General features: G+C 45.6%; 14 protein-coding genes across 14 annotated transcripts; 6 read left to right on the top strand and 8 right to left on the bottom strand.

The window, feature by feature from the left end:
• Positions 1 to 55: 55 nt before the first annotated feature.
• VTP21DRAFT_1048 (uncharacterized protein) lies at positions 56 to 1,768 on the bottom strand (the record flags this gene model as incomplete). The annotated part of the gene is made up of 6 exons (XM_069389820.1): positions 56 to 144; positions 212 to 287; positions 351 to 452; positions 530 to 739; positions 810 to 1,157; positions 1,241 to 1,768. The coding sequence occupies 6 exons, from the start codon at positions 1,766 to 1,768 to the stop codon at positions 56 to 58; spliced, it is 1,353 nt and encodes a 450-aa protein (XP_069251937.1).
• Positions 1,769 to 2,122: 354 nt separating this feature from the next.
• Positions 2,123 to 3,012, top strand: VTP21DRAFT_1047 (uncharacterized protein; the record flags this gene model as incomplete). The annotated part of the gene is made up of 4 exons (XM_069389809.1): positions 2,123 to 2,152; positions 2,245 to 2,267; positions 2,334 to 2,481; positions 2,587 to 3,012. The coding sequence occupies 4 exons, from the start codon at positions 2,123 to 2,125 to the stop codon at positions 3,010 to 3,012; spliced, it is 627 nt and encodes a 208-aa protein (XP_069251936.1).
• Positions 3,013 to 3,411: 399 nt separating this feature from the next.
• VTP21DRAFT_1046 (uncharacterized protein) lies at positions 3,412 to 4,106 on the bottom strand (the record flags this gene model as incomplete). The annotated part of the gene is made up of 3 exons (XM_069389798.1): positions 3,412 to 3,555; positions 3,623 to 3,810; positions 3,869 to 4,106. The coding sequence occupies 3 exons, from the start codon at positions 4,104 to 4,106 to the stop codon at positions 3,412 to 3,414; spliced, it is 570 nt and encodes a 189-aa protein (XP_069251935.1).
• Positions 4,107 to 4,286: 180 nt separating this feature from the next.
• VTP21DRAFT_1045 (uncharacterized protein) lies at positions 4,287 to 5,046 on the top strand (the record flags this gene model as incomplete). The annotated part of the gene is made up of 4 exons (XM_069389787.1): positions 4,287 to 4,469; positions 4,536 to 4,742; positions 4,794 to 4,919; positions 4,975 to 5,046. 4 exons carry the CDS (start codon positions 4,287 to 4,289, stop codon positions 5,044 to 5,046), a joined length of 588 nt encoding a protein of 195 aa, XP_069251934.1.
• Positions 5,047 to 5,307: 261 nt separating this feature from the next.
• VTP21DRAFT_1044 (40S ribosomal protein eS8) lies at positions 5,308 to 6,174 on the bottom strand (the record flags this gene model as incomplete). The annotated part of the gene is made up of 3 exons (XM_069389776.1): positions 5,308 to 5,535; positions 5,600 to 5,979; positions 6,171 to 6,174. The coding sequence occupies 3 exons, from the start codon at positions 6,172 to 6,174 to the stop codon at positions 5,308 to 5,310; spliced, it is 612 nt and encodes a 203-aa protein (XP_069251933.1).
• Positions 6,175 to 6,349: 175 nt separating this feature from the next.
• Positions 6,350 to 7,086, top strand: VTP21DRAFT_1043 (uncharacterized protein; the record flags this gene model as incomplete). Its single annotated transcript, XM_069389765.1, has 4 exons — positions 6,350 to 6,487; positions 6,556 to 6,640; positions 6,711 to 6,894; positions 6,969 to 7,086. 4 exons carry the CDS (start codon positions 6,350 to 6,352, stop codon positions 7,084 to 7,086), a joined length of 525 nt encoding a protein of 174 aa, XP_069251932.1.
• A 328-nt stretch (positions 7,087 to 7,414) lies between these two features.
• On the bottom strand, positions 7,415 to 8,153 carry VTP21DRAFT_1042 (uncharacterized protein; the record flags this gene model as incomplete). The annotated part of the gene is made up of 2 exons (XM_069389754.1): positions 7,415 to 7,915; positions 7,983 to 8,153. 2 exons carry the CDS (start codon positions 8,151 to 8,153, stop codon positions 7,415 to 7,417), a joined length of 672 nt encoding a protein of 223 aa, XP_069251931.1.
• An 870-nt stretch (positions 8,154 to 9,023) lies between these two features.
• VTP21DRAFT_1041 (uncharacterized protein) lies at positions 9,024 to 10,483 on the bottom strand (the record flags this gene model as incomplete). The annotated part of the gene is made up of 7 exons (XM_069389743.1): positions 9,024 to 9,388; positions 9,459 to 9,580; positions 9,648 to 9,717; positions 9,781 to 9,873; positions 9,961 to 10,097; positions 10,173 to 10,279; positions 10,340 to 10,483. 7 exons carry the CDS (start codon positions 10,481 to 10,483, stop codon positions 9,024 to 9,026), a joined length of 1,038 nt encoding a protein of 345 aa, XP_069251930.1.
• A 620-nt stretch (positions 10,484 to 11,103) lies between these two features.
• Positions 11,104 to 11,767, bottom strand: VTP21DRAFT_1040 (uncharacterized protein; the record flags this gene model as incomplete). Its single annotated transcript, XM_069389732.1, has 3 exons — positions 11,104 to 11,314; positions 11,361 to 11,473; positions 11,534 to 11,767. The coding sequence occupies 3 exons, from the start codon at positions 11,765 to 11,767 to the stop codon at positions 11,104 to 11,106; spliced, it is 558 nt and encodes a 185-aa protein (XP_069251929.1).
• A 289-nt stretch (positions 11,768 to 12,056) lies between these two features.
• Positions 12,057 to 13,162, top strand: VTP21DRAFT_1039 (uncharacterized protein; the record flags this gene model as incomplete). Its single annotated transcript, XM_069389720.1, has 2 exons — positions 12,057 to 12,103; positions 12,172 to 13,162. 2 exons carry the CDS (start codon positions 12,057 to 12,059, stop codon positions 13,160 to 13,162), a joined length of 1,038 nt encoding a protein of 345 aa, XP_069251928.1.
• Positions 13,163 to 13,896: 734 nt separating this feature from the next.
• VTP21DRAFT_1038 (uncharacterized protein) lies at positions 13,897 to 17,608 on the top strand (the record flags this gene model as incomplete). Its single annotated transcript, XM_069389709.1, has 6 exons — positions 13,897 to 14,091; positions 14,157 to 15,001; positions 15,085 to 15,354; positions 16,395 to 16,476; positions 16,537 to 17,348; positions 17,410 to 17,608. The coding sequence occupies 6 exons, from the start codon at positions 13,897 to 13,899 to the stop codon at positions 17,606 to 17,608; spliced, it is 2,403 nt and encodes an 800-aa protein (XP_069251927.1).
• A 387-nt stretch (positions 17,609 to 17,995) lies between these two features.
• On the bottom strand, positions 17,996 to 18,862 carry VTP21DRAFT_1037 (uncharacterized protein; the record flags this gene model as incomplete). Its single annotated transcript, XM_069389698.1, has 1 exon — positions 17,996 to 18,862. One exon carries the CDS (start codon positions 18,860 to 18,862, stop codon positions 17,996 to 17,998), a length of 867 nt encoding a protein of 288 aa, XP_069251926.1.
• A 546-nt stretch (positions 18,863 to 19,408) lies between these two features.
• Positions 19,409 to 20,449, top strand: VTP21DRAFT_1036 (uncharacterized protein; the record flags this gene model as incomplete). The annotated part of the gene is made up of 2 exons (XM_069389687.1): positions 19,409 to 19,532; positions 19,617 to 20,449. The coding sequence occupies 2 exons, from the start codon at positions 19,409 to 19,411 to the stop codon at positions 20,447 to 20,449; spliced, it is 957 nt and encodes a 318-aa protein (XP_069251925.1).
• Positions 20,450 to 21,041: 592 nt separating this feature from the next.
• Positions 21,042 to 24,530, bottom strand: VTP21DRAFT_1035 (uncharacterized protein; the record flags this gene model as incomplete). The annotated part of the gene is made up of 13 exons (XM_069389676.1): positions 21,042 to 21,720; positions 21,785 to 21,870; positions 21,964 to 22,244; positions 22,304 to 22,488; positions 22,553 to 22,696; positions 22,762 to 22,817; positions 22,888 to 22,954; positions 23,018 to 23,102; positions 23,162 to 23,829; positions 23,897 to 24,021; positions 24,090 to 24,244; positions 24,307 to 24,364; positions 24,432 to 24,530. 13 exons carry the CDS (start codon positions 24,528 to 24,530, stop codon positions 21,042 to 21,044), a joined length of 2,688 nt encoding a protein of 895 aa, XP_069251924.1.
• Between the last annotated feature and the right edge of the window lie 176 nt (positions 24,531 to 24,706).

Genomic DNA, 24,706 nt, shown 5'->3' with positions numbered 1-24,706 from the left:
AAGACAGGGTGGCATAAGTGGACGAAAAGGGGTATTAAAGCGTAAAAAGGTCAACTCACGATAGTGGAACAATAATTAAAAAAGGTCCGTTCTGCTTCTTTTCTAACAAATGGGTTATGAGGGAAATCGTCTGGATTGTCTTGCCTAAAAAACAATAACAATAAACATTATGAAACTTCAATCTTGAATAAAACTCAATCAAAGCACTTACCCAGCCCCATTTCATCTGCCAAAATCCCATTAAGACGGTTGTTGTAAAGCGACACCATCCATTGTAGGCCTTTCAGCTTTTCATCCCGGAATAAAAAGGTTACAATAACGAGGAGATCAAGCAAAAAGAGTCAGTATACCTGATATTCCTTCAAAGTTCCCCCCACTAGCATTGAAGGCTGCGATTTAATTGGCTCCGAAATCCTGTGTGCAATCGTATAATAATCCAGTTTTTTCTCGCCCTATTCAATATCAAAGGATTTAGACACCAATACATGGGTGGTCAAGAAATCTCAAAAGGTCAATGGGGAGCCCCTACCTCGGTCTCCTCCTCCAATGCAATACTGCTTTCGTCTGGCATCAATTCATCCGTGTCTCCTGATTTTTCCAAGTGCATCTTATCATTTTGCTGGGCTATTACCGCTTGAGATAACGAGAAGAGGTATTGATCGGTTTGTTCGAGAAGTTGGTTGATTCGGGTATCTTTGGTGCGGTCAATAAGCTTTAAATAGGCCTCTTCATCATCATTCTACAGGCAAGGTAATTTGGGGAAGAATGGGTCAATGGCGCGCGAACTCTAGACTGAAGATCAACCATACCCTTAATGCTCTCAGACGCTCTTCTTGCGTCCGTCTATTACGTTTATCCTCCTCTTTTTCCACGTGTGCGTGATAGTTTAGCACCGCTCGGCCAAGCTTCCCGAGTCGGGCCTGATGGGCACGGTGGACCGTTTGCATCTCACGCCCATGCTGCAATATCCGAGTGAGACGGCTCATATGCCGCTGCTTTTCACGTTTTTCCCTATCCTGGCGCTGTTGACGCTCAAGCTTTTCGGCAAGGCGTGCATCTCTCAAGGATTGTTTTTTCATGCGCCGGTAGGCAGCACGGTCAACAGACGCAGCCAGCGTAGTAACTTTGTTAAGTCCACGTAGAATTTCTTCTCTTAACTAAACCACGGAAAGACGAGGAAGCGAGATAAAAAAAAGTGAGTAAACTACAGCCATACCATCAAGATAACTCCCCAAAATACCTTGCGCTGTTGGCCCAACATTTTTAACCCCTTTAATTCCAATGCCTTCGCCAGTTGTTCCTCGTCCATCCATCCATCCTCATCTAGTTCCATATCCATTTCCATGTCCAGTCCGTTCTTCTCTTCAAGCTCTTTCAGTCTCTTTTCAATTTTCTGTTCCGATCTTCTCTCTTGCTCCTGCACTAAAACCACGGAATCGATTTCACTTGGCCCCGCACTGGGCACTAGCAATCGCTGCTCTTCCACCTTGTGTCCCTCAGCAAATACTGTGCTCCACTGCTTTACCATCCCATGTTGTGTTATGTGATCATAGACCGATTCAACGATATCAGCTCCCACACTTCTTTCCAGGGTAGCCCCACCCAATGCAGCCTCGAGTAGATTGGAGGGAACGGCCTGTTTCTGGGACAAAAGCTTAAAGACCATGATCTGGAGCTTAAGGTGGAAAAGCTGTTGAGAGGTGAAGGTAGGGCGCGAGGATTGAGCGGGCGGCGCCTGTGTTGGCTGTGGTTGCGGCTGGGAGGCCATGGCTGGAGGAGGGGAACTTCAGATCGCAACTGAAGGAGAGCCAAAACAGGCAGTTAATGCTTCTCTGGATGAGAAGAAGTTAGTGTCTCTAGAAGAGGTCCGCTATCAGCCAAGCTCACTAAAAAATGGAAAAATGGAGAAATCGCAACGAAACAAAAGTTAAGCGAGATAAAATGGTGGCAAAAAAAAAACTTTGCTTGATGCGAAGACTTGTTGTTTGAATAGGATGAAAGAGCACTTCGATATGAAATATGAAATTAATTTGAGGGCAGTCAAAGTGGAAATTCTTATGCAACCTCTTCATCATTTGGCGTCAGTTGTTCTCTTTCTGAATTTTCAACAAATTTTGTAGGGATGTCGTCGCGGAAGAAAATTCTTTTGAAGGTACCCTTCATTTTTTTTTCCCCCTAATCTTGGATTACCGCTAGTACTAATCATATTTCATCCTCCCCTGTGTCCTCCATCTGGGATTTTAGGTTATCATTCTTGGTGACAGCGGGTAAATGCCATTCTTAGATGATCTCCTCCCCTCCCCCCCTCTTCACTAATGATGATCTCCAAATAGTGTTGGAAAGACATCGCTCATGAACCAGTATGTCAACAAGAAATTCAGCAATCAATACAAGGCGACTATTGGTGCGGATTTTCTCACAAAGGAAATCATGGTGGATGACCGCCTAGTAACGATGCAAATCTGGGACACTGCTGGTCAAGTAAATAATCCTGCTTTCTATAACTTCTCTTAGCAACTTTCACGCCGTCTTTTTTTTTATGGTTTGTTCTTTATACCCCTCCTCTAATTGCGGTTAATTTCCTAGGAGCGATTCCAGTCACTAGGGGTAGCATTTTATCGTGGAGCTGACTGCTGCGTCCTCGTGTACGATGTGAACAACGCCAAATCCTTTGAGACCCTCGACAGCTGGCGTGATGAGTTCCTGGTGCAGGCTAGCCCACGCGATCCTGATAATTTCCCATTTGTTGTGCTCGGCAACAAAATCGATATCGAAGAGTCCAAACGCATGGTGTCTCAGAAGCGGGCCATGAGCTGGTGCCAAGCCAAGGGAAATCTGCCCTACTTTGAGACTTCTGCAAAGGAGTCTATTAATGTCGAAGCCGCATTCACAGCCGTCGCGCGCAATGCACTTCAGCAAGAAGGCGAAGTCGAGTTGTATAGCGATTCCTTCCCGGACCCTATTCGAATTGACTCTGGCGATTCAAAGGAGTTCGGCGGCTGCAGTTGCTAAAAGCAAAGCACCCAATACTACCACTCCTCCTATTTCCTTTTTTTTTTTCCTCTTCTTCCTTTAGATGCTTATTTTTATGTTTGATGTTGAAGTATTCTTTTTTTTTTTCTGTTTTCTTTCTTCCACCTTTCCCCATCTGCTGTTTTATGTCTAATGATCCAAATTCCTTTTCTCTGACCTATCTTTTTTTTATCGCTCTTAACAAGATTTTTTATTCTTACTCTACAGTAATACATGACAATGAGCGATAATTAGAGAATATATATACTCAATAAAGCCTTGAATCTACCATACATTTATCTAATTAATGAGGAGGGGAGGGGGAATATATATGTTATAGGTACAACAGGGGACTAACTTGAACATATCTGATATTTTCACTGACGAACTACAACTGCCCTAACGAGACCCACCCGCCAGAGCTGCATTCACCTTCTGATTTAATCGACTTGAAGAGGCCGCCGAGGAAGAACTCTCTGCACTAAGTCCCTCGTAGCGCATAATGAAGCCCCGGAGCAGGCGTTTGTAGAGGTATTCGGCTCCCTGAAAGATTTTCGGCATATAAACATGTTCAACACACGTAAGTATCACCCACAAGCAAAAGGCTTACCCTTGTCTGAGGAAGCATCAACCACAGGCAGAATATCGTCTTGAAAAGGTAATAGAAGGGGAACCAGTATAATAAGGCACGAGAAAAATACTCTATCACGGAGCAGAGGCCAAACACTATCCAGTAGAAGAGCCATTGGACATCGTCTCTTCCGCCGGTGGATTCGAGAGCCTTGAATGACCGATAGGCTATTTTGCAGAGAATTGAGATATACAGGCATCCAATAGGCAAATTACCCATTCCTACCTGGATAGCCAAAGGCAATCACATCAGCTATAATGCTCCCAGCAATGTTAAAGAAAAGGAGCACGAACACTACGAGTGCTCCCGAAGACGCCAAATAGACCTTGGGAACCTTGAGCTGGGCTTCAAGTTGCCGGAGCCAAGGAATCTGCTCTAGCTCCTTGTCGGCCTGGCGGTAATAATAATCAAATTTAACTCTTATTGTATCCATAGTGGATTTGGCGTTCGCATTGGTGACCATTTCTTTGTTGATTGTTCAAAGCAAAACGGAGAAAGCTCTACTTTTCCAATCCTTCTCCGCCTTCTCTTCCTAGAAGACTTTTTCAGAACGGCCGTGACGTCCAGTTTGAGGCGAGTGGCGTTTGTAAAATAGGTTAAAAGTCACATTGGAATCAAATACCTAAGGATAACTCAGTTCGTTATGCTGCTGACCCCGCCTGAGCAGTTTGGCATCGTCGAGAAGGGCATCTACCGCTCCGACATGCTCCAGCAGACCCATTTTGCATTCATTCGCTCGCTGCATCTGAAGACCGTGGTTGCCCTCTCTCCCGAATCTCCCAGTAGAGCCATTATAAATTTCCTCCAAGAGAATAAAATCAAACTAGTATGATGGGACCCTTTTTTTTTTCATTTCTGCTCTTTCGATGGTAACTCTAAAATCCTTCTAAAGGTACATCTCGGTCTTCGTGCTTGGAAACCCAACCTTGGATGGCGACCTGTGAGCGAAGAGCTTATTAAGGAAGGCCTTGAACTTGTGCTTGACTTTGAGCACCATCCTATCCTCGTCATGTGTACCTCAGGAATTCACGAGACAGGCACATTCATCGGCTGTTTGCGCAAACTCCAAGGCTGGAATTTCAATTCCATCGTGGGAGAGGTACTTCATACAGTCTATATATTTACTGGCCCAGCCCTAATTTTCTTGCAGTATCGGAGCTATGCAGGAAGCAAGGCTCGCTATGTGAACGAGCAGTTTATCGAGCTCTTCGACTTGGATTTAGTGACTCTACCGAGAACTCTTCCGCCCTGGTTAGTCGAGCAACGCAATATGCTGGTAAGCCCATTCAATGGATCTTTTTTATATTAGTAAATTGAATCTGCCGTGATAGCAACTAGAAGAGGAGGAATACCAGAATAAACTAAAGCACGAGAACCAAGCAGAAACATCCACTGGGAAATAACGTCCCTCCCTCCCCCTAAACTTTGGCCCATTTTTCTTGTACATATGATTCCCGTTTGCACTTCAGAACACCCACTGCTAGACTATTGTAAATGTTCTCCTATTCCTCTTCCTCTTCCCCTATATATCTACTTTTACTGGTATTTATAATTTCTTTAATGTGGATTTCCTTTTTTTTTGATATTTTTATTATTTTCTTAAACGAGAAAGAGAAGAGAAAAAAAGATAAGAAAAAACAGTTCACAAAATACACGCTTGGTTTTTACTTCCTCTGCTTGATCTTCCTGACGTAGAACTCAAGCTCCTTGCCCTCGAGGATGTAGCCGTCTGCGCGACCAGACTGGCCAGGGCGGGAGGAGATGATTGCGTACAAACGGCCAGTAGCAAATTGGTCATCAAGCAGGGGATCGACCTTGGCGTTGGGCTTGCGGGCCTCCAGCTTGCGCTGCACGTGGTTGGAGCGCTTCTGCTCTTCCTCCTTGGTCTCAGCCTGAGTTGCATAAGAGAGGGATTAGATCGGGAAATGAGCTCGCTAGATATACAAAAAAACATACCGTCTTGGACTTCTTCTTCCCAACGGGAAGGCCATAGTGGGCCTCGTACCACTGCCTGAATGGGGTGGCATCGACTTGGATGACGGCGCCCTTCACCAAAGTGTTCGTGCGAACCAATTCGTTGTTGCTGGCATTATACACGACAGCGATGATTCTGGCCTTGCGTGTGACGGTCTCAGAGCCCCACGAGAAGTTTCCAGAGTCGAGGCGAAGAGCACGGAACTTCTTGTTGCCGCCACGGACACGGATCTCGTGGATGCGCTTGGGGCCAAGCTTGGTGTTAGCCGCCTGGCGGCCCAACTCATACTTGCGCTTCTTGCGGAACTGGGCGCGTTTGGCACCTGTGTGCGAGCGTTTGTGAAGGGAGTCACGGCTGATGCCTTTATAACAAAATCGATGAGGAAATCGTTAGTCAGGATGGTTGATCGCAAAAATGGTAGAACATCATGGATGCATTCTCAATTCCGTCCACCTCCCCTCACTCCAACTCTCCGCCCACCTCTCATAAGGACCCTCCCACCAAACATCCACTTCATCCATGAGAATATAGTTCACACTCTAGATACTCTACCCATATCTACAAGATGGATGGATGCGAAAAGAGAAGAGACTAGATTAGGGGGATGAGAACGTCTTGCAGAAATCCAGCCGAAATTAAGCCGTCACAATTTATGACTGCCCTACCAAATGAAATAAACACTCCTTCATGGATTCACACCTGCCCTCGCCCCTTGCCCTTTCATAACCGACATGCCCAAAGTACGGCGTACAAGAACTAAACTCCATGCTTCCCAGCAAGCACCACGACATGTCTCTGATCGTCAATTTGCGGTGCAAGAGACCCAAGTGTTGGAACAAATGAGGGGGATCGGCACAGAGAATCCAGAGGTATGATCTACGCTCTCTTACCATGAATCTAAGAATTTCACCAAACAAATTACTTGGTATCTTGTTAGGCAATCGCAGTACAACCCGCAGAAAATCTCCATGGGCTTTCAAAGAAAGAAAAGCGCAGATTACGGCATGAAAGATGGTTCCAAAGTAGGCGTGCTCTTTCCTTTCATTGACCTCCAACACTAGTCTTTAACCTCCGTTTCTGATATTCCATTAGAACTCGAGACAAAATACAATCCCAAAAAGAACAAGAAAAAATCCAACACATTTTCCACGGAATTTTTGAAAACATTTAGCGCGGCCCTTCCAGAAGCGAAACCCTCGGACCCTATGCAGCCAGATCAGTTAGGGGAAAGCAAGGAGAAAAAGCCCTTGACAAAAAAGGCGCGCAAGAATACCGCGTAAGTATCTTTATCCTCCTGATATACTTTCACAATTGAACATGCGTGCGCTAACCATCCGGAATTTTCATCAGTATGAAGGAGATCATTCGCTTCCAAAAGGTGATGCAGCATCCCACTTATAAGGAGAATCCTCTCGCCACCATACGACAACATGTCAGGAATACCATGCCCTCTGTGGAAAAACGATAGGCACACCAACTCCTTATGCCAGTGTCTTGTTTTTTTTCGCTTTGTATTATAATTGAATAATCGTTTTTTATGCTTTCAATCCATTGCACTATGCAAAATGGACAGTAGTGCCTTCTTTATTGCAAAGTTGGTGACAAAATCAAAATGTATTTTGGGGCAATTGTTTCAATATGATTTTCTTCTTCAAGTATATGAAATGAACGTGTTCGTGGTCATGCTCATCGCAAGAGCAATTCTCGGAATTGCTCGAGGAGAGAGAGATAAAAGCAAAATGAATGGTGCTATAGGAGGTAGGGAACGTCCAGCGTATCTGTCTTTGTTCACTCCCTTAGACTAGGCTAGAGTGCGCGTGGAAGCTTCGAGGCTTCACCGCGCGCGCACGGCGACGGGATTTTTGGGGTGTAACTCCGTCTCCGTTTTGAGTCTTCTTCCCGGTCTTCTTCTTTGGTTTTTTGTTCTTGCCCTTCTGCTGGGGTGCCTCTTGGGCCGGCGTCTCTTTTTCGCCCGAATCGCCACCCCCGCTTCCGGAGCCGGAGCCATTGATGGCGATGTCGGCACAGTTCAAGTAAGTTTCCCCAGTGTTCTTCGCTAACCACCTAAACCGAAGCGTGCACTTGTCGCAGTTTGCCCCCGATGGAATCTGCACTGTCGTCGAGAACTCTCCGTTCGTGTCGGCGCAGTTGGGTAGGGTTTTCAGGGTTTTGAATGACCCGTCGTTTCCATCAGTAGAGAGCTCAAGGAAGCACGTCCCACGGTGCAGGGCGGTAATCTGCCAGGTGACTGGAATAGTACCACCCGACTTGAAAGTCTTCTGCACCTTGCCGGCAGGCTACACGCGCAAAAAATAAACAGGAGTGAGCTAAACTATTTGTAAGGGTCGAAATAAGAATACATACCAGCCCACCACATGGGAAGTTGGTATTGGGCGAGCGTGCAAAGGTGAAACCCTGGCCGCTGTCTCCGGGCTTCAGTCGAATGGGGGGATTCACCATGCGGCCGTGAGCAGACGCGAGCGAAATGCCATAACCAAGGAGAGAGAGAAGTACCAGACCTGATTTGACCAACATAGCGTTGAGGAATGAAGAAATGACAGAAATAGGAAAAAATGAGAGATAAGTGAGTTGATGATGTTGTGTCGACCGGCGACTATTGAATGGTATCGAGAGAGGGTGGAAAAAGAGATGAGGAAAGGAGTTTAGGGGTCAAGCATCGTATTTTAGCTTATATTCACAGAAGTTTGAGATTAACCCGTTATGAAGCGTGAAAAGAGCCATCATTGGACCGATTTAACCTGGAAAATCGAATGCAAGCGTTTAAATTAATTACTTGTTACACGACTCTGTTCTGGACTCTCGGTTTGCTTGAATAGTAAATAAGCCAACCTTTTCAACGCGGTTATGACATAAACTCTCCCCAATCGTGGACCAACAAGCCGCAGCCCCTACTTCCCCTTGGCGACCAACGCTTGCCTCCGAATCTTCCAAGACTACAGCTTCTATCCTTCCACAGCATGGCATAGGTTGAGGAGAAAAGTAACTCCTCTTCCCCCCCCCAAAAATAAAGCGATACTCAATTTATAACAGCGCAACTCTGCGCAAAACATTCTCAAGCCGTTGACCCGTTTGGCTATTAATTATCTTGCGTGACTTTTAGATAAGGTTAGGTTTGGCCCTGTAGAATTAGATTAATAGCGTTCAATAGAGATAAAAATTCGAAGGAATTCCCTCAGCATCCTGTAATATTTTCCCTCTAAACAACAATTCCCAAACGAAATTCGGTACAGGTTTGTATGCTGAAAAGAAACAATCTAATGGCTGACCTGTGCACATGCCTTATACACATCTTTAAAAAAAATAGTTGCAATAGGAATAACAAAATGGAAATAGAGCAAGAAACAAAACAATTGAGCGCTATTGTTAAATATTAACAGATATTACTTAAGAATTCGAAATATCCAAATTATTTAGAGGTCGTATTGCTTTTTCAATCACGTCCTCTTTAGAAGTATCCGCTTTTCTTTCCAACGTACCCTTCTTTTCATTTCTTCGGGCGTCTTTTAGTTCCCCAAACGCGTGTTTCTCGTCGTTTATCGAGTTTTCTCTATCGATAACTTCTTTCTCACCTTTGTCCTCTCCATCCTCTCCATCCCCATCGTCCTCCCCTACGTCCTCATCTTCGCTTTCCTCATCACTGTCCTCTTCTAGCTCTTCCTCCTCCTCCTCCTCCTCTTCCACTTCTTGGTCGTCCTCCTCACTTTCCCAGTTAGCATGATTAGGGTTTCTAAATAATAGCTCGTCCTCGTCTTTTCCCGAAAAAAACAGTCAGAGTCAACCAGAGGTGCCTAACGATTCTTCATCAATATCAGATTCTACCTGAATCTGGTTCCTCTTGTCTGCGTTTGCTATCCTCCTTCTCTAGCATATTCAGCCATTCGTTCTGTGCTTCGACCACTTCCTTCGAGTCTTTGCACTGTGCATATTTCTTCAAAAGTGCGCTATGTGTAAATAAAAACGCGCATGACAAAAAAGTAGAATAAATGGACCAACTCTTGCAATACTAACTCATTGATTTCTTTAAACGCATGTCCCCACTTGAACTTGCTCATCACCTGATCACCATATTCCTCGAAGCCTAAGTTATCACAATGGTAGTACAGTACCGTCAGGAATGGTCGAGCTCAAATCGGATCCTTACCAGTAATATAAAAGCACGCAGCCAATGCTTCAGCACAGTTAAGTTTGAATGGCTTTCCATAGTTGACAGGGTTAGCAGCAACAAGATAGGGCACTGTAGGAGTTAAAGTTTCCAAGGAGAAAAAAATTAGCCATGGACCAAAAAGATGCGATTAAAATAAACACTCCAGTAGTAACGTACAGAGCCGATCCCCTGGTGCCCTAATTCTCGCGAAAGGAACCTCATCAAGTTTAGCCCAAGAGCATTCCACGACGGCAGCGCCATGTTCAGCAACTATATGACGATCTGCAGGAGAAACCGCCCTCTGACCAATAGGACTGGTAGCGGGGACATTGGCGAAGGTGAGCACAGCTCATGAGATTAAATTCGAGTGCTCCTAGAGCATCAATTACCTTAAAACGATGCCTCTGAATCGCTGCGATACTTTGAGCACTTTCAACATTCCTAAGCGGGCCAGCTTCTTTCCTGAGCAACGCTTGGGATCGCATTGCTCGAAATCCTAGTTGAATTTCAATTTTATCTCCTACGGGACGCTCCCTCGCTTAACAGGATGACTCACCCACATCGCAAGTGGCACTGGAATCCGACTCCCGCCCTTCTCCTCTGACCCATCTTCGGGCAGATCCACCGTAGAATCTTCGCCATAGCGGTAGTTTGAATAATCCCTGGGTCTATTGCGTTTTGTTTTATGATTGCGTCCCATTGTTTAATGATTGTAGTTCCCACATCTCGGTTGAGTGGCGAGAATAGTTTCTTTACACTTAACAAAATCGCAGTCACAGTGTTTCTACATTCAGAGTTTGCGCGTCGCCTTTTTTCCAGAGGTTTGTGTTAATATGAAGATACGTTTCGCAATGGAGCTTCTCTTCCAGGATCAGCCGCAGAATGTTAAGTAACAAAACAAAAAATAAAAAGTTCATGCACTGATTGCCTAATCTCATCGTACAAAACTTCCTTTACACTTTGTTCTACGCTGTTAACTTAAATGCCTCACTTTTTTCTTATCTGTTTGGTGATCTACTATGGGGAACATAGGAAATTCCCTCTTCCCGGGATCCAAATATGGATCTTAATCTCGGGAGATGTTCAATTTGAATAGGGTTAATGTTTTGCGACAGGAGTATGGAAAGCCCGAGGGAACCGGCTGTCATTAAGAGAGGGTGGAAATCGCCAGAGAGTTAAGAGGGCAAAATACAGCTTGAGGAAGTTGCGCAAGTAGAGAAATAAGTTGGGGGTACCGAAGGGTGTGCTCATTACTAATAGCAATGGGGAATAAAATTTTGAAGAAGTTTGGCCTGTGTCCGGAATGCTCCATTTCGGACATCACAGGCACCAATGCTTGTCCTCTTGGAATCCAGCATCCAGAATCAAGCCCATGCCCGATGGGAAGCCAGGAGACAGTATCCCCTTGTGAGTCAATCCCTTCGGCCGTAGAAAGGCCAGTCCCTTGGCGACGCGGCCCCACACGTCTGGGGATCGAGTCGGGTTGTACACGGCATGCAGGCTGATATCACTCTCGCCTCTGACTAATCCACTTTTGCGCCCCGAAGTTGGCGAAATTCTACGGGGGCCTAATATACTGCAGTGCGGCATGGTAAATTGGGCACAAGCAGCACCTCCGCCCACTGATCACGTCCGCCGCAGGCCCAATGGATTGTTTCGTGTCCACGACGCCGTGTTTGACAGGGCGAGCCTGCGCGTGGAATTCCAAGCTTCAAACGAATATCCATGCTCTCACGTGCAGCAAATGAACCTTTAATTGTGTCAAAGCCCAACGTGGTGTCTTGAACTCAGTCCAAGACCACTCAGCTGCCCTCTGCCGAGCACACGTAAGCGGCCCCGAGCCTGGCAGGGTTTGCAGCCGCTCCGGCCGGGGAGGCGTGACTCTCTGGGTGGGGCATGCAGAGAGCAGGCCAGCGGCGCACGCCAACAACCACAACAACAAGAAAAACACGGAGGTTAAAAAACAGACTTCGCTTCGACACATGAGCCCTATCACCCCCAACTCTAACCCTGCCCGGATGACGAGAAGCGCACACGTGCAGATGCGGTTTAACCGCCAGATAGAGAACCTTAAATTCCATAATTGCTCTCCACACACAATCAATCATTATCCCGTGCTCAGCACTGCAGAAGCTTATTTCCTCCCCTTTTTTTTGGTAAACCCTCTCGCCCCTCGCCCTCTTCCCCCTGAGCTGGAACCTTTCTCACTTGCGCCTTGCTCTTGTTCTTCTTCATTTCCGGTTGGAAGGCATTTTGCACATCACCTCTGAGGAATGACAAGTGCTCCTTTATCTCCTAATCTCAAGAACGCCCCCATAAGGTACGCCCTGCCGCAAATAGCCTGCTGGAACACCCCTCTTGCTGACCCTTTTCCGACTTCTGTAATAGAATACGCTCACTCTCTGAATCAAGTATGCAACTCCCCGTCGCCTTGCCGAGGCTGGAGCGCCAAGATAGTGGATGCTTTTCCGTAGACGAAGGGCAACGAAAGTACGATAAGCCGATGGGAGTCTACCTGATTAGGAAGGCGGCGGACAGTTGGTTAAAAACATCCATTGAAGAGGTTCAAACAATATACGAGCAACTGAAGCTAGAGGCTGAGCTAGAAGAGGACGAGGATGAGGATGAAGAGGAGGAGGAGGAAGAGGAAGAGGAAGAGGAAGAAGAAGAAGAAGAAGAAGAAGAGGAGGAGGAGGAGGAGGAGGAGGAGGAGGAGGAGGAAGGGGAAGAGGTAGATGAGGAAGAGGAAAACGATAAAGAAGACGGTGTATGTGTGGGAGACGATGTAAGAGATGAGGATTTGATAGATGAGGAGGAGTTGGAAGATGACGAAGAGAAAAGAGACCTTGGTCTTGTCACAACAACAATGACAAACTCTGTATTTCAGCCCATTCCTCTACTTCCCAGCGATAATCTCGCCCAGAATATTCCAATATTAACGCACGATTATCACCACCAGAATGCTCAACAGCAAGAGCAGTCGCATCCACCACTACAGCTACAATTACAACCGCCCTCTCCTGTCGCTATTCAATTCCCCAAGCTGGAGGTGCGTCCTACTGGCGACTCATGCCCCCGCTCCCTTCTTTCTGAACTATTCCAAAGATACCCTCGCGAACATGAACCCAAAAATTGGTGCACCGAGTCCAGAGGAAATATAGAGAGCTATGCCAATACCGATGTGGTTGAAAAACCGGAATACAAGGTGCGGGTACCATCCCCCTTTAACCGCGACCGAGCACAATGGTATCAGAATCACACTCATTACATTCAAATGTTATCCGAGTCTTCACTGCTCTCTTCCTCTGTGACCTCGTCCGTCTCGGGATCAGAAGCGCCTAGGGACGACTCGATTTTCGAGGATCCTGTGGTGTGGTAATGCGAACTGATGCCTTTTTTTATTTCAACCCTTTATACCACCATTTCATTCACACTATTTGTTGTATTGACTTAATTTTTTTTCCCAGCCTTTGATGTACATTGCATGTTTATTTCTTGAGTGCTAGAGCTTGATGCAGCTACCCACCATACCATACTATACACTTTTGCCTTTCGTGTTGTTTCTGAACTAGAAAACCTTTATATTTTCCTTGATAATCTCTTTATTCTGTACTATGATTTTTTGGACACTATCATTTTTACTTCTTTTTCTCCTCTTTATTGCTGCGGTTGTACTTTCCCATCGCTCCCTCTCTGTCTACATCTCATATCCTACTCATGAATATGGTAATGACACAGGACGCTTTTGAATTATTCTTATGGGTTTGATGAAATACTGCGCTGGTTTTAAAGCGCTCACAATATTCTGTTTTTAGAAGAGAGACACCGGCCATGACGTCTCCTTGATTCTTTATTCGGCCCTTCCTCAACCTGTTTTGACGGATTTTTTGGGCTGTTCTTAGAATGATCTCCTCAACAGCCACGCATCGAACGATTGGCCGCATGCTTACTCAAATCTGAAACTCGAAATGTCTAACCACCGCTTTAACGAAAATATAATATAGCGGTTTACGGTCCTTACCCCTCCAAAGATGGAAGTAATGGCCAAAGGTTCATTTTCCCAGTCCATTTCTTATTCTCCTCCTGGTCAAGCACTTCAAAGTTATCGTGGTGATGTTAGTTCTCCAGCTTCTATCTCTACTGCTTCTCTGCGTCAGGGAGGCGTGGAGCGCACCAACTGAAATCGCGAGATCCAGCAACTACGGTTTTCAAATCCTCACCTTTGAAGCTAATGTCGCGGGACCGACTCCTACCAAGCTGTCCTCTTTCAACGTTCAAGCCTTGACCTCTGCACCTGCTTCTATCCAGGTAGGTTTATTTTAGACATGGGATTAATTGTGGAGTGACGAGCATCCTCCAACAAATCTTTTTAGGGGGCTGTCTCCATTTATTCGAACGGGAAATTCTTTCCAGCTGATATGCCGTGGATCGCGGTTATCGCGTGCGAACAGGTGGCAACCACCATGTTGGATCAATTGAGCAGCGCAAAAGTGGTCGTGATGTATTCGGCCACAGAGGCTTGCTCCTCGCTTTCCTCCTCCCTCTCCCTTCTTACCAAAGACCCATCCTCTTTTCTCATATTCACTACAGACACTCGTTCCGACACATTGCAACCAGCACTGGAACGGCAACAGACGGGGAAAAGAATTTCTGGTTCATTGATTAGTCAGCAGGCATCTGATACAGTTCCAATTCCCTCTAACACGAACCCCACTCTCCCCTCAAGCACACTGCTAGTAGAACAGGGCCTGAAGGAGCCTGATGACATGCATAGCGTCCGCCAGCTATCCGTGATTGTGCTTTATTGTATCGGAGGTCTCGTTCTTACAGTATTTGGGATTTTGATGTTCATAGGCATTCGCCGGCGTCGTAACGCCAACTTCGAATGGCAAGCACCCATCAGCCCATTTGCAGACCTTACTCAGCCTTATTTGACCACACGGCAGCGGTGGGGTGGGATACCCATCCGGGTGTTAGAGGCATTTCCAGTATTACGATTTAAGCTGCAGGGAAAATTGAAGGAAAAGGAGGGGGAGCAAAAGGAGGGGGAGGAGGAGAATATCCCAAACAACCTCGTCACTCCCTTAGATGTGGAACAAGAGGTCGGGGGTGCTGGTTGCGAGAAGCAGAATTGGATAAGAGACCGTACAACCACCTCGGGAAGCATGAGATTCGGATCGGTGACCTGTGCCATTTGTCTAATGGACTATAACGTTGGGTAGGGTCGGATAGAGTCCCCGAAGGGAACCGCTGATTTCAGTGCCTCTAACTATTTTTTTGCTTCTTTCCTACATATTCTAGAGACAAAGTACGAGTATTGCCCTGCGGCCATGAGTTCCACCCGATTTGCATCGACCCCTGGCTCCTAAAAACCTCCCCTTGCTGTCCCGTATGCAAGATTGACTATACCACGTATAAATTTGTCACGCTTCCCGCCTATCTCTATAATGCAGTCGAAACCGGTCATTCGTCGATCTACAGTCAGGAATCGGCGGGTACAGGAGAGCATGCGGATAGAGAAGTGGGTCAACGAAGTTGGGGCTTGAGCTTTTTTGCACGTCTATTTGTACGGTAGTTGTAGAATATGGATTCCAATTGACTTATCCCATACCATTTCATCTCCAACTGTGCTTGAATCTATGGAACTGTACGCACATCTGTAAATCAGCTCTTGGTTGCTTATTTCGAGACTTGTTGCTGTCGTTGTTACCTTCTCTATATATTTTTGTATGTATATTCTGAGATGTATCCAGCTTTATTCAAGTATATATTTGATTCCATAAAGTTCTGGTCTGTACAACATTACAAGCCTCGGTACAATGAATATGAGAAGGGGAATCGAGTGTATACTTCCCAGCAGTAGGCACTCATTATTCTCAGGGATTCGGTTAGTATCCAAGGCAAAAAATATACGTTAAAGCAGAGTTAAAACAGAGGCTGCCGGCATCCTCCTCCTTGATGAGAAGAAAAGGCTGTAGCTTGTATTCCATCATTACAGAAAAATATTTGTAAATAGAATTCTTATATTTAGGCCTAGCTCCTCTTGCAACTACTGCTTCCTAGACGAGGCATATTAAGAACGAATATTGGAAACCAATTTTAAGGGTGAAGGCTAAATCTTCATTTTTCGGCATAAGTATATTTCTTGGGCAAAATTGAAATATCCAAAAAGGAAGGAAGTATGCTTTTCTGTCCATAATTGCTATATCCTACACTCAGTCCAATACCTCTACTTTTTCCTAAACATTTCCCACTGATTGTACATGCCGATTACCAAGTTCTCCTAAGCCACGCAGCCACCAAATCGGTGGCGATTTTGGCCACCCAGCTCTCCATCAGATTTTCACGGAGAAACTAGATACACTATTAAAAAGAATATGTATTTTATGTGGGCAGAAAGTCTCTCCTCACGAGGAGCGAAAGTCGAGGACGGTTTCTACATTGTATTTTTCTCTCAGCAGGCTTTTTTCTGGCCTCTCTTTCTTAAAGCCCGTAATCGCGATGCTCCCATTTCTATTCCTGTGTTTGTTCTGCCTATTTACTACGCGCATTGTTGGTGCGCCATTAAAAGAGGGGGAGAACGATTACATGCTCCAAATTTTTTTTCATAGAACCGCTAATATAGTCCAGCCTTCCCATCGATTGTACACCCTCTCATCCAAAGCCTTAACGCCCGCACCCTTTGTCATTAATGTATTTCCCAATTATATTAGGTATAATAGAATGTAAAGTTAAAATATGCGTATTATAAAGGGAACTATCTCGATGTACTCGAATGGGGACTTTTTTCCGGCTATGATGCCGTGGATCGCCGCGATATCCTGCGAGGAGCTGAGTGAATCCATTCTTGCCAAGTTGAACGAAGCTAGTGCAGTCCTACTCTTCTCAGCCACGGGAGTCTGCACCTCGACATCTTCTCTAATTGCTACTCACTCTACAGGCATGACACATCTCCACATCTTCACAGTAACGATGGCTCCACAAACCCGACAAGATATGCTTGACTGGCAGCGAGCGGGCGGTGAAATATCTGGCTTACTGAAATTAGCCAGCACTCTTACAGGATCTGGCCACACTGATAACGCAGCTACCTATATATCCAGTATTGAACCGGCTGCAGCTAAAGGCAATTCGTTCACCCATATGCCAGAGGAACTCAACAAGACCGCCGCCATAATTTTTTTATGCGTTGCTGGTTCTGGAGCTCTAGCATTTATAATACTGGTAGCCTTCGGTTTCGCCAAAGGCTATATCACTAGAGCTAATACCGCCGATGAAGAACTAGGAGATTCACATTTCTCTGTGTCCCAGGGGGAAGATTGTAGTGGAGTCTCTTCAAATGTGGTAGAGGCCTTTCCAGTTCTGCGATTCAAACCAGATGAGGTGGAGATGGCGGAAAATAAAGTAGAGCCAATTTCTCCCCTCCCTTTGGCAATCGTGAGGCAGGTATCCTTGGCCGCAGAAGATTCAAAGGTGACGGTTCTTGGCGTGCGCGCATCCACCGTTGGATGCCTCGGGTTTGGGTCAGAGACATGCGCCATTTGCTTGATGGACTATAAAGCCGGGTAAGTGATCTGTAAAAAAAAAGAAGTTCGAAACGAGCGCTGAATTTCTCTCCTTCAATAGAGATATACTGCGAATATTATTCTGTGGCCATGAATTCCACCCCTACTGTATAGACCCCTGGCTGCTTAGTAAGTCTTCAAAATGTCCCGTATGCAAACAAGATTACTCTCAGATTTCTTTTGTGGAGCTTCCCCCACGCCTATTTTGGCCGGCCATCACAGATGGCAATTCGATCTCTCGTAGAGAGGAAGAGGCATAGCGCGGGGAAGAGACGGGGGATTAGAAATTGACTTGAAGACTATCGCACAATGACACTGAGAAAGACTAATGCGTCTATATCACTGCCAGCATCCTTAGGCTGGCTCTGTACCATATGTACATGACTCCGATACATCATCTTGTATTTCTTCTGCATCTTATATATCGATCTATCACATGATACTCGATTATGACTATTTAAATAAATATGTTTTCAATAAATAACATCCACTGTTGATTGCAGCTGGACGTATCGTTGGAATACACGAACGAGATACAAGAAATTAATGCAAAAAAAAAAATTTCGGTGTGGAAAGCATTTACAGGGTAGGAAGGGGTTCTGAATAGATTACAGGTACAAATACAAATTGAAGTGATTAAATAAACTTTATCTTTTAAGTGGAGAGTCAAATGGTTTGTTCTCGTCTTCAACACACCTCTCACCGGCAGAGTGCAGGCGTGGCTCTGAGAAAAGCAGTGCCGGAGGTGCGGTGGGTGAATAGGCGGGGGGTGCATCCAGATGGGGTGGAGGCGGTAGAGGCACATTGTCATATTCCTCGGAGATGATTTCTTTGGCACTGGGCGCGCTCGGCGCTGCAGCAACCGAAAGGGTTCGTATGACCCGTGAAGCCCATTTCTCGCTGGTCTCTTGTTCGAGGTTTCCGTGATTCATACAATATACCGGCTCATTAGTTCTTTCTCTATTGTTTTCACCGCTTGCACTCGTATACAGGGGTGACGATGGAGGTAAGTTGGTTGCCGGAGACCCGGATAGCTGTGCCTCAGGTGGCTCCCTTATTAATCCAGTTGGGGTTGTATCAAAAGGCTCCTCCATTCTTCTATGCTCTAAGCTCCTTGAATCGCCTGAGCTCGCTGATATTCGCTTCAAGCCTTTCTTTCTCTTATATCGCATTATGAGGAAGACAGCGACGCCAACAATTAAACATACTAACAGGGAGCCAAAAACGCTCAATAGGATAATAAGAAGATGAAAATCTTTCTCTTCCCCTTGGATTATCTCACGATCAGCTTTAGCCAGGGTGGCAGATATACCAGTATCTGCAACGGGTGCGGAGGAGGGCAACATTGTAGCAGGGGTAACTGGAACCGAACTAACATGATATACGACCGTGAGGTGATGGTGGGAGGACTCAGGTTGCACTTGTCCGACCTGCTTCTCAATATCTACGCCGGCAAATCGATGAGGCACCTGGTTGCCCGCCACCCAGACATTAAGAAGCGACCGAGCAAACATGTCCTTTAAGAATCTATAACTTCGGCTAGGTAGACATTGCAAACTTAGCATTAGGTCGAGAGGCGAATTTCGAGTGTAGTAGACAATTCTTCAAGATTATAGAATATAATAAGAATCAAAATTAATGAGCAGGAAGAACTTTTTTGTGTTCGAAAAGAGAGATTCTATTCTGCCCGAAGGAAAAAAATAGGCGGCAAGGTGTTTTATGGTATGCCACCCTCCACAATTCTGAAATAAAGTCTAAGATCGTCTGATAATAGGAATGCGCCATTTGGATATATGGGAGATTCATGGGAATCAGTAAGCAAAATTGAGTGCTCAGGTTTAGATGTGACGTCTAGTTTCATCCAAGCAATCAGAAGTAAACAAAGGTTCTGCGGAATTCGAGTGATAGGCAAAAGGCCGGCTGTCACCTTAGTAAGCAGCAATATTTAAAAGATTCAGGTGAATCAACATCGCTTTATTTTTTTTTAATATCGTATGTCTTTTTTCTTCTCTTCGCTTCGTCGATTTCCAGCCGCTCCTCTAAGACTACAATTAGCCAAAATGCACACTCGCGTCGCCATCATCGGATCTGGCCCTGCCGGTCACACCGCTGCCATCTATCTTGCACGTGCAAATTTGAAGCCTGTATTATTCGAAGGAATGATGGCCAATGATTTTGCTCCAGGTAAATTGCTTTGATTAAAAGTCATCTCACAGAGATGATGAGATCAAGGAGTCTAATCTCTTCGTACCTTAATTTCCTTGAAAGGTGGTCAGCTTACCACCACCACCGATGTCGAAAACTATCCCGGTTTTGAGAATGGCATCATGGGTCCCGAGATGATGGAGAAATTCCGTCAGCAGTCCATCCGCTTCGGTACCGAAGTCATTACTGAAACCATCTCCAAGGTTGATTTTTCGCAACGTCCTTTCCGTCTCTGGCGCGAGGGCGAGGAGGATGGTGAGGGCGACACTGCTGATGCCGTGATCATCGCCACTGGTGCAAGTGCGAAACGCCTTAATCTGCCCGGAGAGGAAACCTACTGGAATAATGGTATCTCTGCTTGTGCCGTGTGCGATGGCGCTGTCCCGATTTTCCGCAACAAGCCTCTCGCCGTTGTTGGAGGAGGTGACTCCGCTTGTGAGGAGGCAACCTACTTGACCAAGTATGGCTCCCATGTTTACATGCTTGTGCGTCGCGATGTCTTCCGTGCCTCCAAAGTCATGGCCGACCGTGTGCTCAAGAACCCCAAGATCACCGTTCTTTGGAACACCGTTCCTCTTGAAGCAAAGGGTGAGAACGGCCTGCTCACCTCACTCCGCATCAAGAGCACAAAAACGGGTGAGGAGAGCGATTTGGCCGTGAATGGTCTTTTCTATGCCATTGGCCATACTCCCGGTTCCGCCATCTTCAAGGGACAGATAGAGACCGATGAGGAGGGCTACATTATCACACAAAACACACGAACTAACATTGAGGGCGTATACGCTGCTGGTGATGTGCAAGATAAAATCTACCGGCAAGCCGTCACATCTGCCGGAAGTGGCTGTATGGCTGCTCTCGAAGCCGAACGCTGGCTTGCTGCACAAAACCTCCACTAAGTGGATAGAGGGGGGTACAGTGTTTTAATATTGAATTTTATAGATAAATATTCATTATCATTTTAACTCTAGATTTTTTTCTTCACTTTTTCTTCAATTGGAATCCTTGTATAAAAAAATGACTTTTCATTTTCTTAGATGCCTTCATGAATATTGTATTAGAATGAAGTGGATGAGAAATTGTGATTTCTCCTTCCATTTCAAAATTTTAAAAATCCTCTGCTTTATCCTCTATATGCTCTCTTTCACTTTCCTCTTGTTAAGTGGAAATTAGAATATGAAACGAGGTATTGCGCTCTGCTCCATTGGTCTCAGCACAAGGTGCCAGACCTCGAGAGCACACCGCACCCACCTCATCTCGTTGCTCGATCTTCAATTTATATGACGACCTAGTGCGTCCTCGACAGAGCCGCTAAGGGCTCCGTCCAATCGACATAGGTGCTTTTTGATAAATTGGTAAAAATGCGTTGTAAGGAAATTCCAAACGCGTAATTTCGCTGAGCTTTTATTGAAAAATGCAATTGGATTTTCGGTTTGTGGGATGGGGAATAGGGTCGAATTTTCATTGTTGCGGAGACGAAATGTGACTGCTCTATCTCCTGAGCTTATAGAGCCCTCCCGTCACCTCTAGCTTCTCCTCGCGCACCATCAACTCCAGATATCTTCTCAGCTCGTCCGCCGTCTTGTTATATCTTGCGGGCGGTTGGCAGAACATGGTAAGCATAGTCTGGATGCGTTCCAGGGGCTGGGGGCCAAGATTCGTAAGCAGGCCAGTGATGTAGGTCCAATATCCTTGCATCGCCTCGGCCTCCTGTTCCTCGGGGGACTTCACCTTCACGCCTCCCCCATCCTCCTCCTCGCTGTCTTCCCACTCACTGTAGTCGGGGTCCTCCTCCTCCTCCTCGGCGGTCGAGCTAAACGTCAAACTACTGCGCCTTCTTATCCTATTTCCTCTACGCGGTTTCCCTCTTCTCTCCAGCACCACATAGCCTCCCCCCTTCTCCGCCAACACCCCTTGTCCTACCCAGAATCCGGCGCGTCGTCTCGCATTTGCGGCCGTTGTTCCTAGTTGCCCAGCCAATTCCTCTGCCGTCCACACTTTGCGCTCCTGGAAAAGATAGATGAGGGCAGCATGGGCTGGAGAAACCCGGAAATCAAGTGTGCGATCCTCGAGCTCGAGCTCTAGTTCCACAGTGCCCAGATGATTCAGCCAGGCTATCTTGCGTGCGGCTTTCAGGCGCTGAAACGAGTTGGCGTAGGCATCCATCCACCTAATAAGGACAAAGTGTTAGTCGTGGCTACCCCCTAATTACTTGGGAGTTTGGGAAAGCTTACCGTTGAATTGAGCTAGGGAGCTGTAGCTCCTCCGATCTAAAGTTGGGCCAGAACAGTCGTGAAAGCACCATAGCGTGCAATGGTGCCTAGCAGATAAGGTTTATTAGTCGCCCATTCGACACTAAGTCCAAGAGTATTTCTTCAAGAGAAACAAACAGCTTCGTTGCCTAGGTAGTTACCTCGGTAGGAAATTCTTGATCTGCATGCACATACCCATCAATTCTCTTGGAATCGCCAATATCCTTGATCATGACTTCGCATGGTTGCATTTTCGATTCTCCAAACCTCAGCTTCAACAGCTCCAGATGGCGAACCTCGCGATCTATTTCGTAGTTATGTGAGGAAAGCAAGCGATCAGCCATGAGCGTTTGAAATTCGTGAACAAAGAGATCGCGACTATCGTAGATGCTGATAAGCATTGCAACAATATCTGCCGCACGAGCTCGTATACTTTTGTACTCTAGTGCCCACAAAATAATTAGCGAGTTATAAATGTGTGTTGACAAGAGTAAATTCTACCAGGCCCAGCATCTATTGGATCAGGGGTCCACTCATCATCGTCAAAATCCTCATCTTCATCGTCGGATTGCGCAGCTAGCGCAATGGCAGGCATATTTCCCTCTTCGTCTCCACCTAGCAATAAGCTCTGGTTATTATCATCGACCAGCGTCGTTACAATACAACGAATGGCATCATCGCGAGTCCTAGCAAATGTATTACTGAGTGAAAATACATCAATGCGCCTGAATAATGCAAATGGACGCTTACTGGAGGTAACGGCGAACGGGTACGGCGACATATTCCAGCATTACCCCTGAAGGGTCTAGAATTCGCAGGCAGCGGATAGTAGAAATATATTGGGTAAGGATATCGGATGTGTTGGCACCTGGTTGAAGGAGTCGACGTTCAAAACTACGGAGAAATGAACAGTTATACATTACAGAATAAGCTCTAAGGCGAGGGGATAGATGGCATACGCATTGCGAAGTGACTCCATCAGCTGTCGCTTTTGATCGGTTTTGGATAGACACTCCTAGCAATAGAGACATCAAGAGAATAAACACGATATGGGTGCAGGACTCGTGAATGATGCTTTGCAATACCTTTAGGTCGTCAATGGCAGGTTGGGAATCCGGAAACTCAACGATGATATCAAATAGCTCGGAGATGCTGAAGATGAACATAAGCCATCAGTTTAATACAAAACCATATGGAACATATAAGTATACAAACCGAAGATCTCCGAAGGCTTTGTTGAGGTGATATTCCAGCCGGGTTTTCCATTCCTTCAATGCGTTTATCTTATCGGCAGGTGAATCTGAAAATAGGTATCTTCAATATATGCAGTATATTCTCTCTCGTAGAATTTAGACTTACTCTCTACTCCCTCGGGGCATATGATCAGTGCTAGCCAGCGTAAAATCACTTGATCTAGCCACCGATTTGAGCGTTTGAGAAGGGGCTTATCAAAACACCCACGGAAAGATCGCTGGATTTTGTCCTCGATTTTTCCGTGGAGAATCTCGATGAGAATACCCTCGGTGCGGTAGAGAAGGCCCAGCGCATCCATCTGCTTACAGAGATGAGTGAACCTCGAGAGATCCGCGCTCAGTTGATCAAGGGTTTTTTGAATCGCCCCTTCGTCCTCTTCCTCTTCTTCCTCCTCCTCCCTTTCTTCTGCATCTTCTTCTTCAGAAACCTCTCCTTGCTCTTCGTGTGATAGCATAATGTTATCTCCAGCTTCATTCTCTAAGGACTGCGGCTCCGATAGATGCCGGGACTCTTCCCGGGGTGCAACAAAAATGTCCATGAGTGTAGTGCCATTTGTAGATATCGGACGTGGTAGCCAGCGGGAGCGATGTGCAAGGATGGAGGTGGTAGTGTATGTGTCGGATGCCAATTTCGTGGAGATGAGTCGCGTAAACCGGCTAAAGCATTGGAATTGATGGCGATAGTAAATGGAAACAAGAGTCTGGAAAGCAGAGGGCAGATAGGAGTAGAGCCAGGACTGGTATTGACGAATAAACTTGTTGGTGACAAGTGCACTATAGAAAAAAAAAAATGTGTAACGGTTATTATTGTTTTACATTGAAAAAACGAAACGTATCCTACCTTGCTTCAAGGAGAGTAAGAACTTGCAGACACAAACTGTAATGCTCATGTATCTCTGCGAAGATGCTTTCAAATGTCTTACAAACCCAGTTATCTATATTCACCTCTCCTCTTTCTCTCAATTTCTTTAGGGATAGAGAGGGTTAATTTACTATTGACAAACGCAAAAGAATTTACTAATGAGCTAAGCTACCTCAAAATCGTTTGTCCAAGCAATAAGATGGAGTCCGATATTGGAGGTTATATGAGACTGTGCAGAAGCAATATACCATTCAAATAGGCGCGTATCGAAATTTGAATCGCGTAGAATAGAAAAGTTTTCGCTAAGTGCATTCTGTATGCCTCGATCTAAAGGGAATATGGGAATTCGAGAATGAACATTGCGACTAGATAATACTTATCTAACCTACCTTGCCAAAGTTTCTTTAGATTTTCTTGGCTCAGATAAGTTGTCAAGAAATCCCAGGCCTAATCCAAAATGTTAAAAAACGCGTAAACATTAATGTGTGGTAAAAATAAAACGCAAGTTATAAACTTTATGAATGCGCTCCAATCCAACAGATCCGTGGGATTTCAGAGAGTGAATTGCATTTTGCCATGATGCTGCTGTATCTGAGGATTGGTTTTCTACCATGCTAGCTTGGCGAGCATTAGGGGACGCTCCATAGAATTAATGTGACAAGTCAATTTCTTAGTTCTTGAAATAGTAAAATCAAATATACAGTATTTGGGAGTTTCTACAAAAAATCAGACAGAATCAGAAATATAGAAATAAGAATTATGAGATTTGATTGGACTAATCATTTAGAT

This window comes from Calcarisporiella thermophila (assembly GCF_041956535.1).
Source record: "Calcarisporiella thermophila strain CBS 279.70 unplaced genomic scaffold VTP21scaffold_10, whole genome shotgun sequence".
In the NCBI taxonomy this organism is placed as follows: domain Eukaryota; kingdom Fungi; phylum Calcarisporiellomycota; class Calcarisporiellomycetes; order Calcarisporiellales; family Calcarisporiellaceae; genus Calcarisporiella; species Calcarisporiella thermophila.
This window is presented reverse-complemented; position numbering and strand designations above follow the sequence as displayed.